This window comes from Mustela erminea, chromosome 17 (assembly GCF_009829155.1).
Source record: "Mustela erminea isolate mMusErm1 chromosome 17, mMusErm1.Pri, whole genome shotgun sequence".
Taxonomy (NCBI): domain Eukaryota; kingdom Metazoa; phylum Chordata; class Mammalia; order Carnivora; family Mustelidae; genus Mustela; species Mustela erminea.
The window spans coordinates 69,034,978-69,047,112 of record NC_045630.1 but is presented as its reverse complement, the minus strand read 5'-3'; the positions used below and the strand labels follow the sequence as shown (position 1 = coordinate 69,047,112).

Genomic DNA, 12,135 nt, shown 5'->3' with positions numbered 1-12,135 from the left:
CTTTAAAAAAAAATCCTTGTTGATTGAGGGACTTTTTTTTTTCCCCTTTTCAAAGCATTGTTTTCATGGCAATTTCTCCAGGCTTGGAGAAATACCAAGTGTGGATGTCCTTGTTTCTTGGACTCAGCTGTACACAAAAGGAATATATCTTCAGCACACGCCGTGGACATTCCCTACCAATAGCCACTCTGGATCCCGGACAGAAATGTCTCCATCCTTACTTTGCCCGTTTATACACTGACCCTTCTGCCTGTACCCCTTCTGGTTGAGTCTCTTGCTCATGCGTGGATCCACTGAGCCTCCGTTTTGGGGGGTACCTGTCGTGTACCAAGAGCTGCGATAGTCACTTTGGGAGACACAGAAACAGGGTATGGTATGCCCTCAAGAAGCTTAGAACCTAGTAATGGGGTCAGATAGCCCCATGACTAGAGTGAAAAGGTGAATGGAATGTCAAGTACGATTTGACAAACACACACGCACGCACACACACACACACAACAGTGCTGCACATTGTTCATGGAATCCTATCCCTTTGTCTGACAACCGAGATGCTCACTGTCACCCCGACCCCTCTCTGCTTTAGCCAAACGAACCATTTCTTCTTGCCCACTTTTTCACTTTCAGACGTTTGATCAGTGCGAGTTATTGGGACAAAAAGCAATTGCTTTCATGGACTTCTTACTGTCACCAGCCCCATGCTAGTTTCCAAGAGAACAAGCACGTAGAAGACACACTGGACTCGGAAGAGTTTGGAATGGGGGGGGGGCGGCAGGAATGGGGGACAGATGAACACACTCATTACGCTGTCCTAAGTGGGTTTTGTTTTTTTTTTAAAGATTTTATTTATTTGAAAGATCACAAGTAGGCCGAGAGGCAGGCAGAGAGAGGCTCTCCGCTGAGCAGAGAGCCCGACTCAGGACACTGAGATCATGACCTGAGCCGAAGGCAGAGGCTTTAACCCACAGAGCCCCCCAGGTGCCCCTGTACTAAGTGTTCTGAAAAAGGTTAGTGTGGGGCTTCCAAGGCCTGGTCTACCTTCACATTCTCTTCATTGTGTCTTTTCCCCAAATAAGGATTCTTCATTTTAATTATAATGTTCTCTAAAACACGCAGTTCATCCTGCCTGTGAAATTCTGCCTCTTGGTGCTTTGGGCCCACGTGTGGACGGCGGACGTTCCGGCAAGAAATAGACACCAGAGTTAGGACAGAACATATCACCTACGTCCCCCACCGACAGTGGCGAACACGGTTAACTAAAGGGACCTATATCCAAGTGAGGCTGCTTCACAAACCCCTTGGAATTATAGACGGCTTTTTCCTTTATTTCTCTAGAACCAGAGAAAACCTTGGAAAATGCTGGGCTAACAGCCCAGTTCACCCCCGGCATCCCCGTGCGGATGGGAGTGTCTCGGACGAGGCCAGGGCCGGTGAAGACGCGCCGTCTCGGTCTGCATTCTCCCTCTTAGAATCTGCTCCGGCTAGAGGAGAGGTTTCACAGCTAATCGTCACGGAAATGTTTCTGCTGAAAGACTCCCAAACAAATACGGTTGCTTCCTGCCACCTCAGAGGAACCACAGACCAAGAGATTGGGTAGAACCTTGTTAGGCGTGCAGGGAACCGTGTGCCAGAAGGCCAGGCGTGTGGGGCCCGTGTGAGCTGCTTGCTGCTTTCCTGCCCTGTTCCCCCCGATGGTCAAGATGGAGCCCACGCTGCCCACTGACCTCTCTTTCGGGATCGGAAACAAGAAGGAAACCGAGATAGTGTGTGGCTAAGCTGAGAAGGAAATGGCCAACTGTTTTTTGGCTGGTGGCCTAACAGGCACCCGGAAGGAGCCTCACTGCCAGATGGAGGCGGCTCTGATGGGCACAAACTAGCGGGCGGGGCGTTCCCTAAGTGGTTATAGATTAACTCGGAGCCACGCCACTCTTCAAGAAGCGTCCAGAGGGGCTCCTGGGTGGCTCAGTGGGTTAAAGCCTCTGCCTTCGGCTCAGGTCATGATCCCAGGGTCCTGGGATCGAGCCCTGAGTAGGGCTCTCTGCTCAGCAGGGAACCTGCTTCCTCCTCTCTCTGCCTGCCTCTCTGTCTATTTGTGATCTCTCTCTGTCAAATAAATAAATAAAATCTTAAAAAAAAAAAAAAAGAAGCATCCAGAAGCACAGGATGACAGCAATGTTGTAACTTTTTCTCTTTTAGAGTCTTTTTTTTTTTTTATTGCGGAAAATATATATCGAACATGGGATTTGCCATTTAACCGTTTAGAGGCCAGAGTTCAGTAGCATGAAGGGCGTCCACACTGTTGGCTGTCAGCCATCTCTCTCCAGAAAGTTTTCAACTTCGTGAACGGAAACTCCGTACCCACCAAGTAGGAATGCCCGTTTCTGTCTCCTGCCCCAGTCCTGGCAACCACTACTCTACTTCCTGTTTCTATGAATTTGATTACTTTAGCTACTTCCTGTCAGTGGAATCAAGCAACGAACTCATTTTATTTTACAGAAGTAATTCAGGCTTATATTCTCAGTGAAACAAAATCAAATACTGAAATAGTGAGTCTAAATGTCTGGATGCAAATTTTGATGCCCAGGAACTGCTGGCTGCCGTTTCGTTCTTCTGGAACCAGGCTGCATTTCTGTGTCCAGTCTTTTCTCCACAGACCAGCAACAACTTGATCTCTGCTAATGCACGGACTCCTGGTCACTTTCTCCAGAGCCACCTCTACTTTTCGGGAGGATTTCTGACGTGCCAGACGCAGGGTGATTCGTGATCAATACTTTTTTTTTTTCTCTCTCTCTCTTAGCTATGGGAAGTCCTTAGGAATCATCAGGAGAGTATATTTTAAAGATTTTATTTATTTATTTTTATTTTTTAGAAGTATACCTTTCTTTGCCATCTAGGGTTCTATTTATTTTTTAAAGGATTTTATTTATTTATTTAACAGAGAGAGAGCACAAGCAGGGGGAGCAGCGGCAGAGAGAGAAGCAGGCTCTCCACTGAGGAGGGAGCTCGATGCGGAACTCAATCCCGGGACCCTGAGATCATAACCTGAGCCGAAGGCAGACACTTATCAAACAAAGCCACCCAGGCGCCCCTTATTTATCTATTTTAGAGGGAGAGAGGCGGGAGAGAGAAAGAGGAAGGGCAGAGGGAGAAGGAGAGAAACTCAAGCAGACTCTGTGCTGAGCGTGGGGCCTGATGTGGGGTCCGACCGATCTCACCACTCTGAGATCATGTCCTGAGCCGAAATCAAGAGTCGGTCTCTTAACCGAATGACCCACCCAGGTGCCCCCTGGTTATCAATACTTTTCCTTTCTGGCACCCCTTAAGACATTGATCCTGTGTGTTCTCAGACTACAGGTTCCCTCTGAGTCTAGCCACAGCCCCTCAGCCCTCTCCCAGGCTCCCTGGCATAGTCCCCTTCCCTGCTAACTGTCCCTCTACTTCTCCTCCTCTCCTGCGTCCCGGGGGACTTGGTTGGCCTCTCCAAGCCAATCACGCCTTCCTTGCTACTCGAGAGCATTCCTCAGATCTGCAAACTGGGCTGGCACTAGGATGAGCAGAAATTCTGAAGGATGCCTTAGGCCCCCTGCCTGGGCACATCCCAGAGCGGACCAAAAGCAAGATTTTCTCCTGTAATTACAATAACATTATTGCACCCCCAAAGTTTGACGCTGACATAATCTACGATTTTCTGCTACAGAGTCCATACTCAGTTTTCTCCCAAACACCCTCTAGGAACTTTCAAAGAGACCCTAAGGTCCTGTGAAGGGTTGCATATCGCAGTGTGCCATTTGAGGGAGAGGAGAACGGGAGAGGTGGCTCTGGCTCTTGGCACAGACATTCGAGGGGCCCTTCTAAGTCCTTGGGTCCCTTGAATATCTCAGACAGACCCGGTACCTGAAGTTCTTGGCTGCGTCAGCCAAGTTCGAGTCTGCGTCAGCCTCGTCTTGAAGCCCTTGCAGGGTCTGCGCCCTTTTCGGAATCGGACCGCAGTCTGTAGTTAAGCCCAGTCTTCCTTCTGCTGGCCCTGGGCGGTCGGGGCCGGGGAATGAGCATTTCCAGCCTCCTCCCGAGAGAAGCGAAGCAGGAGTGTGTGTGTGAATGGGCGCACGTGCCCTCTCGGCCCCTCAGAGCAGCCCCCACCCCGGAGCCCCAGGCCCTGGGTCCCCACCCTCCTGTTGCTATGACAACCAGTTCTGTGAGGACATGGAGACTAGAATCGTGAGTGTGCGGTGGGCAGGGAGGGACGCGGACTCGCCGCATGCGCGCTCCGACAACTTCATGATCATGAGGAAGAAAGAGAACACGTCTTCATCTTCCTCCCTCAAGGTCAGCGGGCAGGCTGGGGCACAGGCCGGGGCAAGGCCCCCGACCCCAGGCGCCTGCTCAGTGTGAGCTGCACCCTCCTGACCCCTCCTCGCCCTCAGGGGACCCAAGAAGCTAGGAGAGCCCCAGGGACGGGAGATCCCTCCTTTAACTCCTGTGCCGGATCCTCGACGTCCGTCCACAGCTTCACTGATGACCTCGGCTACCAAGGGAGCCGGGAGCTGAGCAGCGTGAGTGCCGCCTCCCCCGCACCCTGCCTCCCCTGGGAGCCCCCGGCCCGTGCTCCGTGCCCGGCAATGGCCTGCGGCCACCTTGCTGACCTTCCCGCATGCTTCCAGCCCACATCCTCACTAGGCGTGGCTCAAATGACTGCCTCCAGAGTAAAAGGCCCACAGTCATCGAAAGCACAGCTTACATACGCCTCTCTGGGTAGATGCTATTATTGTCCCAATTTTTCAGATAAAGAAACTGAGGCACGGGCAAGGGACATAACTCTCCCAAGATGACATGGGTCAGAAGTGGAGATGCTCGGTGCCTAGCCGGGTGTCTGACCCCAGGTCCTCCCCCACAAGTGCTTCAGTCCCGGACCGCCTTTCCACCCCTCCTCCGGGGCTTCCTCGCAACATTTCTGGGCAGGAAACCGGCTGGTGGAGGGACTGAGCGGCCTGTGGGCTGGAGCGGCTCTGTCGGGGCCGCGGTCGCTGATCCGCAAGTTGCTCCTATCTCAAGTGCAGGTTTGCCGAGGAGGAAGGTGCGCGACCTCGGAAACCATCACACTCACGGTAGACATATCCGTCCCCGAAGCGGGAGCAGCCAGGATTTCCAGAGGGGACCCCCGGGGGGCAGGATCTGCCTCGCAGAATGAGTCTTGTTTAACCACAGTATCCGCGTCGGGAGCCTCGAAGGAACCCCCCGGCAGGGGCTGTCTGGGGACTTGCCCGCGGTCCCCGAGGGGGAAGGGCAGGCTTCGCTGACCTCCCCTCCGACCTCGGTCCTTCTCTGCCTCACTTGCCCCCTCAGACACCGAGGCCCGTGGGTCGCGGGATGGGTCATGCCTCGCTCTCGGATTCCCCAAGGAAGAAGAGCCTGGCCTGGCGCCGGCCCGGAGGCAAAAGCGGAGCCTGAGGAAGCACAAGGGGGAGAAGGATGAGCAGGAGGAGGACGAGGCCGACAGGGGCCCCCCGCCCCGGCGGTCCCGGAGGCCACGGCAGAAGGAGCGCCCCAGCCCCAGTGCCCCGGGGAGCGGCGCCTACAGCCAGAGCCCGGCCTCCCGCTGGAGCCTGGCCGGCTTGCGCCGCTGTCTGTGCGGCTGCTGCTGCGCTCGCTGGTCGGGGCGGGGGTCGGGGTCCGGGGCCCCCCGGCCCGACGGCTAGGCCTCGCGGGGGCTGTGCCCGGGCGAGGCCTGGCCCGGAGCCGGGAGCCCCAGACGGTCAACCTTTGTAAATAAAGCCCAGTTTCTGTTCGAGGAGGCCGGTGCCAGCCCCTTGACCGCGGGACGGACAGATGGGACGGTGGTGAGTGGATCGGGGGGGGACACGCACCCGCTTTCCTCCTCCTGTCCTCTCTGGGCGCTTGAGCACCTTTCCAGCTGCGTCGGAATCTCTGTCCCTAGAGCGAGGCCTGGGGTGGGGGGGCTGCGGCTTGGAGAGGGAAAGAGCCAAAGGCGAGGCCTGGGGGCGCGTTCGTCAGCCCCCCACCCCCTCCAGAGTTCGGCTGCCACCCAGATGCTCAGGTCAAGACAAGGCTTGTGGGCTCCTCACTTAGCAAAAGTTGAGATGGGAACAAAGGCCGCTGGCCGCCTCGCCTGCCGGAACCCGCCTGGCGTCCGCCTCAGCGAGGGGCAGAGGGGCCTCGCCCTCCAGGACCTCCTTCGGGCCCTGCCCCTGGCTGGCTGGGAGGGCGGCCCGTGGGGACAAGTGGAGACGTGCAGCCGTCCTAGCTGGGGCTCCCGCAGGTTGCTGAGGCTGAGGGCCCCGCGGGGAAGGGCGGTGAGGACACAGGACCCGCCGGGAGAAAGGCTGAGTGGGCTGTGGCCTCGGCCCCTTCTGGGGGCTCAGGGGCAGCAGTTGTCGCAAAGACTCAGTGGCCCATTAACCACTGGAAGCCCCCCCGGGGTGGGGGTGGAGGTCCCTGCTGTGAGCGGTTGGCAAGTCCCCCGGAGGAGCGGGGTGGGTGCCCCGGGATCGGCCCAGGGGCCATCATAACAGCTCCTCGAATTCACTGACATTCGTCCTGTTTCCCGGGTGTATTTAAGTTTTGTGAATGCTCCGTGTGTGCTTGAAGAGTTTATTACATGGGGCACCTGGGTGGCTCAGTGGGTTAAGCCTTGGCCTTCGGCTCAGGTCATGATCTCAGGGTCCTGGGATCGAGTCCCACATCGGGCTCTCTGCTCAGCGGGGAGCCTGCTTCTCCCTCTCCCTCTGCCCGTGCTTGTGCGCTCTCTCACTCTGTGTCAAATAAATAAAACCTTTAAAAAGTGTATTACAGCAGCGTGCTTAAAAATAAAAACAGGGGCACCTGGGTGGCTCAGTCGTTAAGCGACTACCTTGGGCTCAGGTCACGATCCCAGGGTCCGGGATGGAGCTCTGCGCTCAGCAGGGAGTTTGGCCTGAGATTCTCTCTCCCCTCTGCCCCTCCCTGTTGACTGCTCACTCTCAATAAATAAATAAATAAATGATACAAATCTTTTTTAAAAAGTAAAGTTTAATTTTGCCCACTTTAGATTTTTATGTATGTGAAACGATACAGCATATTCTTTCGTTATCCCTCCCCACGCTGTTGGCTTTGTTGTGTTTTCTATTTTATTGATTAAATCCTTTTCCATTGTGGTAAGATATGCGACAGGACATCCACCGTGTCGCCCGCTTCAAGGGCTCACGTCAGGGCAGCCAACACGCGGCCGCCGTCGGCCTCCAGAACCCGTCACCGCATAGCCCCGAAACCCCGGCCCGCGGCGCCCGGTCCCTCCATCTCCTGCCCCCGCCCTGCGGCCGCCCCTGCTCTGTCTCTGCGGGGCTGGCCACGCGACCGGGCCTCCTGCACCATGCGGGCTCCTCCTGACGGTGACTGGTTATTTCGGGCGCTGCGACGTCCTCGACGCTCGTGCCTGTCGCAACGAAACTAGAAGGTGCCTCCTCCTCAGGCCCCAGCGACGGTCCCGCACTCTGCGGCTCCTGTCACCCATGGGCCGACAGCTGACTGACTTCACGGTTTAGCTCTTGGGAATAATCCTGCTATGAACACGGGTGTACGAACATCTCTTCAAGACCTCCCTTTCCATTCCTTTGAGCTTAGACCCAGGAGTGGAATTTGAGCCGTGTGCTAGCTCCATTTTCCGTGTTTTGAGACGCTGCTACAACCCCGTTTTCCACAACTGCTCTAACCATTTCACATTTTCACCAACAATGCCGACATCCAGTTTCATCACATCTTCACCAGCACTTGCTGCTGCTGTTTTTTTGTTTGCTTGTTTGTTTTTAAGCTTTTATTTATTGCACGGAGAGAAAGACAAACAGGGGGAGTGGAAGAGGGAGGAGCCCGAGGCAGGGCCAAAGGCAGACGCTTAACCACTGAGCCACCCAGACACCCTGTTTTTGTTTTTGTTTTTTTAAATTATTTCTTCGAGGGGAGTCTGGGTGGCTCAGTGGGTTAAGCCTCTGCCTTCCGCTCAGGTCATGATCTCAGGGTCCTGGGATCGAGCCCCGCATCAGGCTCTTTGCTCAGCGAGGAGCCTGTTTCCCCCTCTCTCTCTGCCTGCCTCTCTGCCTGCTTGTGATCTATCAATCTCTCTCTGTAAAATAAATAAATAAAATCTTTAAAAAAAATAAAAATAAAAATAAATTATTTCTTCGAGAGAGAGAGAGAGAGAGAGAGAGAGAGCATGAGCAGGGGGAGGGCCAGAGCGAGAAGGAGAAGCAGGCTCCCCGTGGAGCAGAGAGCCCGACTGTGGGGCTCCATCCCAGGACCCTGGGATCATGACGGGAGCTGAAGGCAGAGGCTTAGCAACTGAGCCACACAGGCATCCCTAAGATTTTATTTTTAAGTAATCTCTGCACCCAACATGGGGCTAAGACTCACAACCCCGAGATCAACAGTTCTACAATCTGCCCACTGAGGCACCCACACACCCTGAAAAAAACTCTGTATCTTAGAATTCATGGTCTGTTGGACCCTATGGCTATGTCTCGGCCTGCAGCCGTCAGTTACAGAGAGATGCGTATTCAGGGCCGTGACTGAGGGTTTTCCCTGTTCTCTTTATGGTGCTCTCAATGTTCTCTCTCTCTCTCTCTCTCTCTTTTTTTTTTTTTTTAGATTTTACTTATTTGAGAGGGAGAAACAACATGATGGGGAGGCAGGCAGAGAGAGGAGGAAGCAGGCTCCCCACTGAGCAGAGAACCCGATGTGGGGCTCATCCCAGGCCCCTGAGATCATGACCTGAGCTGAAGGCAGACGCTGAACCCACTGAGCCACCCAGGCGCCCTCTCTCATCTTAAATAAACTTTTTATTGTGCAGAATTTTAGATTTATAAAAAAACTTACAGCAAAGAGGGTTCCTACAGACCCTGGGCCCGGTTCCCCCACCTACGGTCACCCTTCACTGTCACGGGTGTTAAGGCGGCCGCGTGGCTCATGCGTTGTTATTAACTAACATCTGTACTTCACTCAGATTTCTCTAGTTTTCAGCCGATGTCTTCTCTGGGGCGCCCACCCCGGATGCTCCGTCACCTTTGATGGTCGCGTCTCCTTAGGCTCCTCACGACCGTGACAGTTCCTCAGACTCTCCTTGTTTCCGATGACCTTGACGGTTCCGAGGAGGACGCAGACGGGACAGCGCGGTGTTTTCCTCGTGACTGGACGGGAGATAGGAGTTTCGGGGGAAGAGAACTGAGGTCAGATGCTGATTGCATCGCCTCCTGTCATGAGCACATGCTATCGGCGTGATTTCTTGTTGACCTCCACCCCCGTGCTGAGGTCGCGTCCCCTCTCTAAAGTCACCCGGCCGTGCCCTTTCCCTGCTTTGGAAGGGAGGCCTGTACAGCCCACACCTGAGGAGCGGGCAGATCTGCTCGACCTCCTTTAGGCGGAAGATTGCCATACGCTGTTGGGAACTTCTCCTGCACACATTTGTCTCTCTTCGCCTATTTTTTGATCCATTATTGATGTGCATCAGTAGATTCATGGGCATACTTTGCACTCTGGGTTTCAATTCTATGCCGCCACTGGGAGGCCTTCCAGGGGCTCCCGTGTCACCTGCCACACCCTGGTCGCTGGGGGTCTGCCGGTCCCCCCGGTGTGCTCCCCGCTCATCTAGCAGGTGCCCTGTCCCGGCATTGGCCGTTCCTCAGGGAGACCTGGGGGACTTCCCTGGAGGATGGTGTCAGAGACTAAGGCCTGGCAGCCAGGTGCCCAAGACGCCCCCACGTGTCGCACCTCCTCGGCCCCCTTGCCACGGAGAGCCAGGACGCAGGCGGTGCCAACTCATGTTCCCCGGGCGTTTGCCTCTGCGGCTGCATTAAGCTAAACATGAGTACGTGCTGGTGTCTCACCTCTAATCCAGGACGACTCAGGTCCTTCTAGACTCAGCCCCTCACTTGTCTGTAGACTCCCGCTTCCCCGGGGAGCACCGCACGCCCCAGGGATCCAGCATTTACTTAGGTCTATCCCCGTGGGCTAGACCAGGCTTGTTAACAAGACATCCGAGGGATGCGTGTCGCCCCAAGCCCAGTGCTAGGCTTCCTTGCCGCTGTTTTCACAGATGCCACTCATTTCTGAGTTTCTGGGTCCGCAGCTGACGCCCCTCCTCGGGGAGTTGATTTCATCCATTTATGACATGGCTTGAGCCTCTGGTTACATTCCTCATCCTGTCCTGGTGTCCCCTGACCTCCTAGATGACATGTTTCTCGTTTGCATATCCTAGGGTCCTCTGCTGGAAGGTTTTATGGGTCTTGGTAAACGTGCCGGCGGTGTCACATATCCACCGGGGCAGGACCATGCATGATGGCTCCGCCGTGCTGGGAAAGCTCCCAGATTTCTTGACATGGTGTTTCCTTCTTGTCCTGCCTCAGAGCCCTCACTTTATTTTCTCCCTCCAGTCGTTTGGCAGGAACACATTGTGCTTCTGTTTGCTGAGCGAGAAAACATCCATCCTGGGGGCGCCTGGGAGCCCCAACCAGTGAAGCATCTGCCTCCAGCTCCGGTCGTGATCCCAGGGTCCTGGGATGGAGTCCTGCACCAGGCTCTCTGCTTAGCGGGAGGCCTGCTTCTTCCTCTCCTCTGCCCCTCCAACCCTGCTTGTGGTCTCTACCTAATAATAAATTAAAAATCTTATTGAGGGGTGCCTGGGTGGCTCAGTGGGTTAAAGCCTCTGTCTTCAGCTCTGATCATGATCTCAGGGTCCTGGGATCGAGCCCCGCATTGGGCTCTCTGCTCAGGGGGGAGCCTGCTTCCTCCCCCTCTCTCTGCCTGCTTGTGATCTCTGTCTGTCAAATAAATAAAAATCTTTTAAAAAAAAATCTTGTTGAGGACCTGGAGGTGGCTGGCCCACCCACCAGGCTCCCATGTGGCTGTGGACACAGCGGTGCTGGGCCCGGTCCCTCTCGGGCTCGTCGGCCCTCGTTCTCTCGCTGCTTTTGACCTATTTGCAGAATGCAAGTCTGTTGTAACTCACTGGGTTTCCTGAATCTGTAAATTGTGGTTTTCATCAGTTCTGTCACTGTGATGTGACCTAGACGTGCAGTGGAGCCCGTGCCCATCCTCGTGGCCTGGCCGTCTGCACCAGCTCCCAGCGCAGCTGCGTGGCATTGGCTAGTGTGCCCGTCCACGGACGCCCTGCTCCCGTGGCTTCCACGCCCTGCTCACCTCTCCACTTGGTCCTTCTGCCACCGGGACGTTGTCTGGTTTGGTAGTTTCCAGTCTCGCCGGAACTTCCAGGTTGGGTCTTTATCTTGCGACCCTAAGCAGCTGTGCTCATCTGTAAGCCCAGGTGCTGGAGTCGCCGTGGGTCCGTCCGTTGTCCCTCGTTCCCGCTTGGCCTCACGGGCAGCACCTTGTCCTCACTGGTGCATCGTTCACTTTTACACGGTTGACAGTACGTTCTGGAGATTTCTGCTGCTGCTGCCACGCACCCGGGGACGCCGGCCTGCTGTTCCCCCGGCTCCTGTCCTTCCAGGCTCTCAAAGCACAGCGCGGCCCCTCCGTCGTGTTCCCCATGGGCAGCAGCCGCAGGGTCCGAGGCAGGGCTCCTGCAGGGCAGTGGCCTTCCCCCTCCCCGCAGTGCCCCCACCGGTTCTCGGTGGCCCTTTGACGCTTTTTCAGTTATTTTTTCACCCAGTAGTGACGGGTGCCTGGGTGGCTCCATCGCTAAGCGTCTGCCTTCGGCTCAGGTCATGATCTCAGGGTCCTCGGATCCAGCCCCGCATCGGGCTCCCTGCTCAGTGCGGAGCCTGCTTCTCCCGCTCCCACTCCCCCTGCTTGTGGTCTCTTGCTCTGTCAAATAAATTTAAATCTTAAAACAAAAACCCCAAACCCTGTAGTTAAAGTGCTGGCGAGGGACGTGTAGCCCACGTTACCTGAAGCGGGGCTCCCACGCACGGCTCCCTCGTGTCACACTGTGGCCTAGTCCGTAACCTCGTGCACGGGACACCATCAGCACTCGACTTTCCTTAGCTGGCACGAGCGGCGGGACAAGCCAGCCCCGCCTGGTCTCGGAGCTCAAGACCAGAAGCCCCTAAAGGTCACTTGGAGAAGGTCCGGGCGGCGAGGCTCCCTGGTGTTTTGCCTGTTGTCCAAGGTGAGGGGAGCTAGTCTTGCCAACGC

General features: G+C 55.6%; 1 protein-coding gene across 2 annotated transcripts; it reads left to right on the top strand.

The window, feature by feature from the left end:
* Positions 1-4,075: 4,075 nt before the first annotated feature.
* On the top strand, positions 4,076-6,357 carry LOC116576614. 2 transcript variants are annotated; one of them, XM_032319036.1, is made up of 4 exons: positions 4,076-4,323; positions 4,422-4,550; positions 5,055-5,102; positions 5,397-6,357. In XM_032319036.1, exons 1-4 carry the CDS (start codon positions 4,096-4,098, stop codon positions 5,691-5,693), a joined length of 702 nt encoding a protein of 233 aa, XP_032174927.1. In that variant the 5' UTR covers positions 4,076-4,095; the 3' UTR covers positions 5,694-6,357. The 2 variants fall into 2 exon arrangements, with proteins under 2 accessions (XP_032174927.1, XP_032174928.1); XM_032319037.1 differs by lacking the exon at positions 5,055-5,102.
* Positions 6,358-12,135: the final 5,778 nt, after the last annotated feature.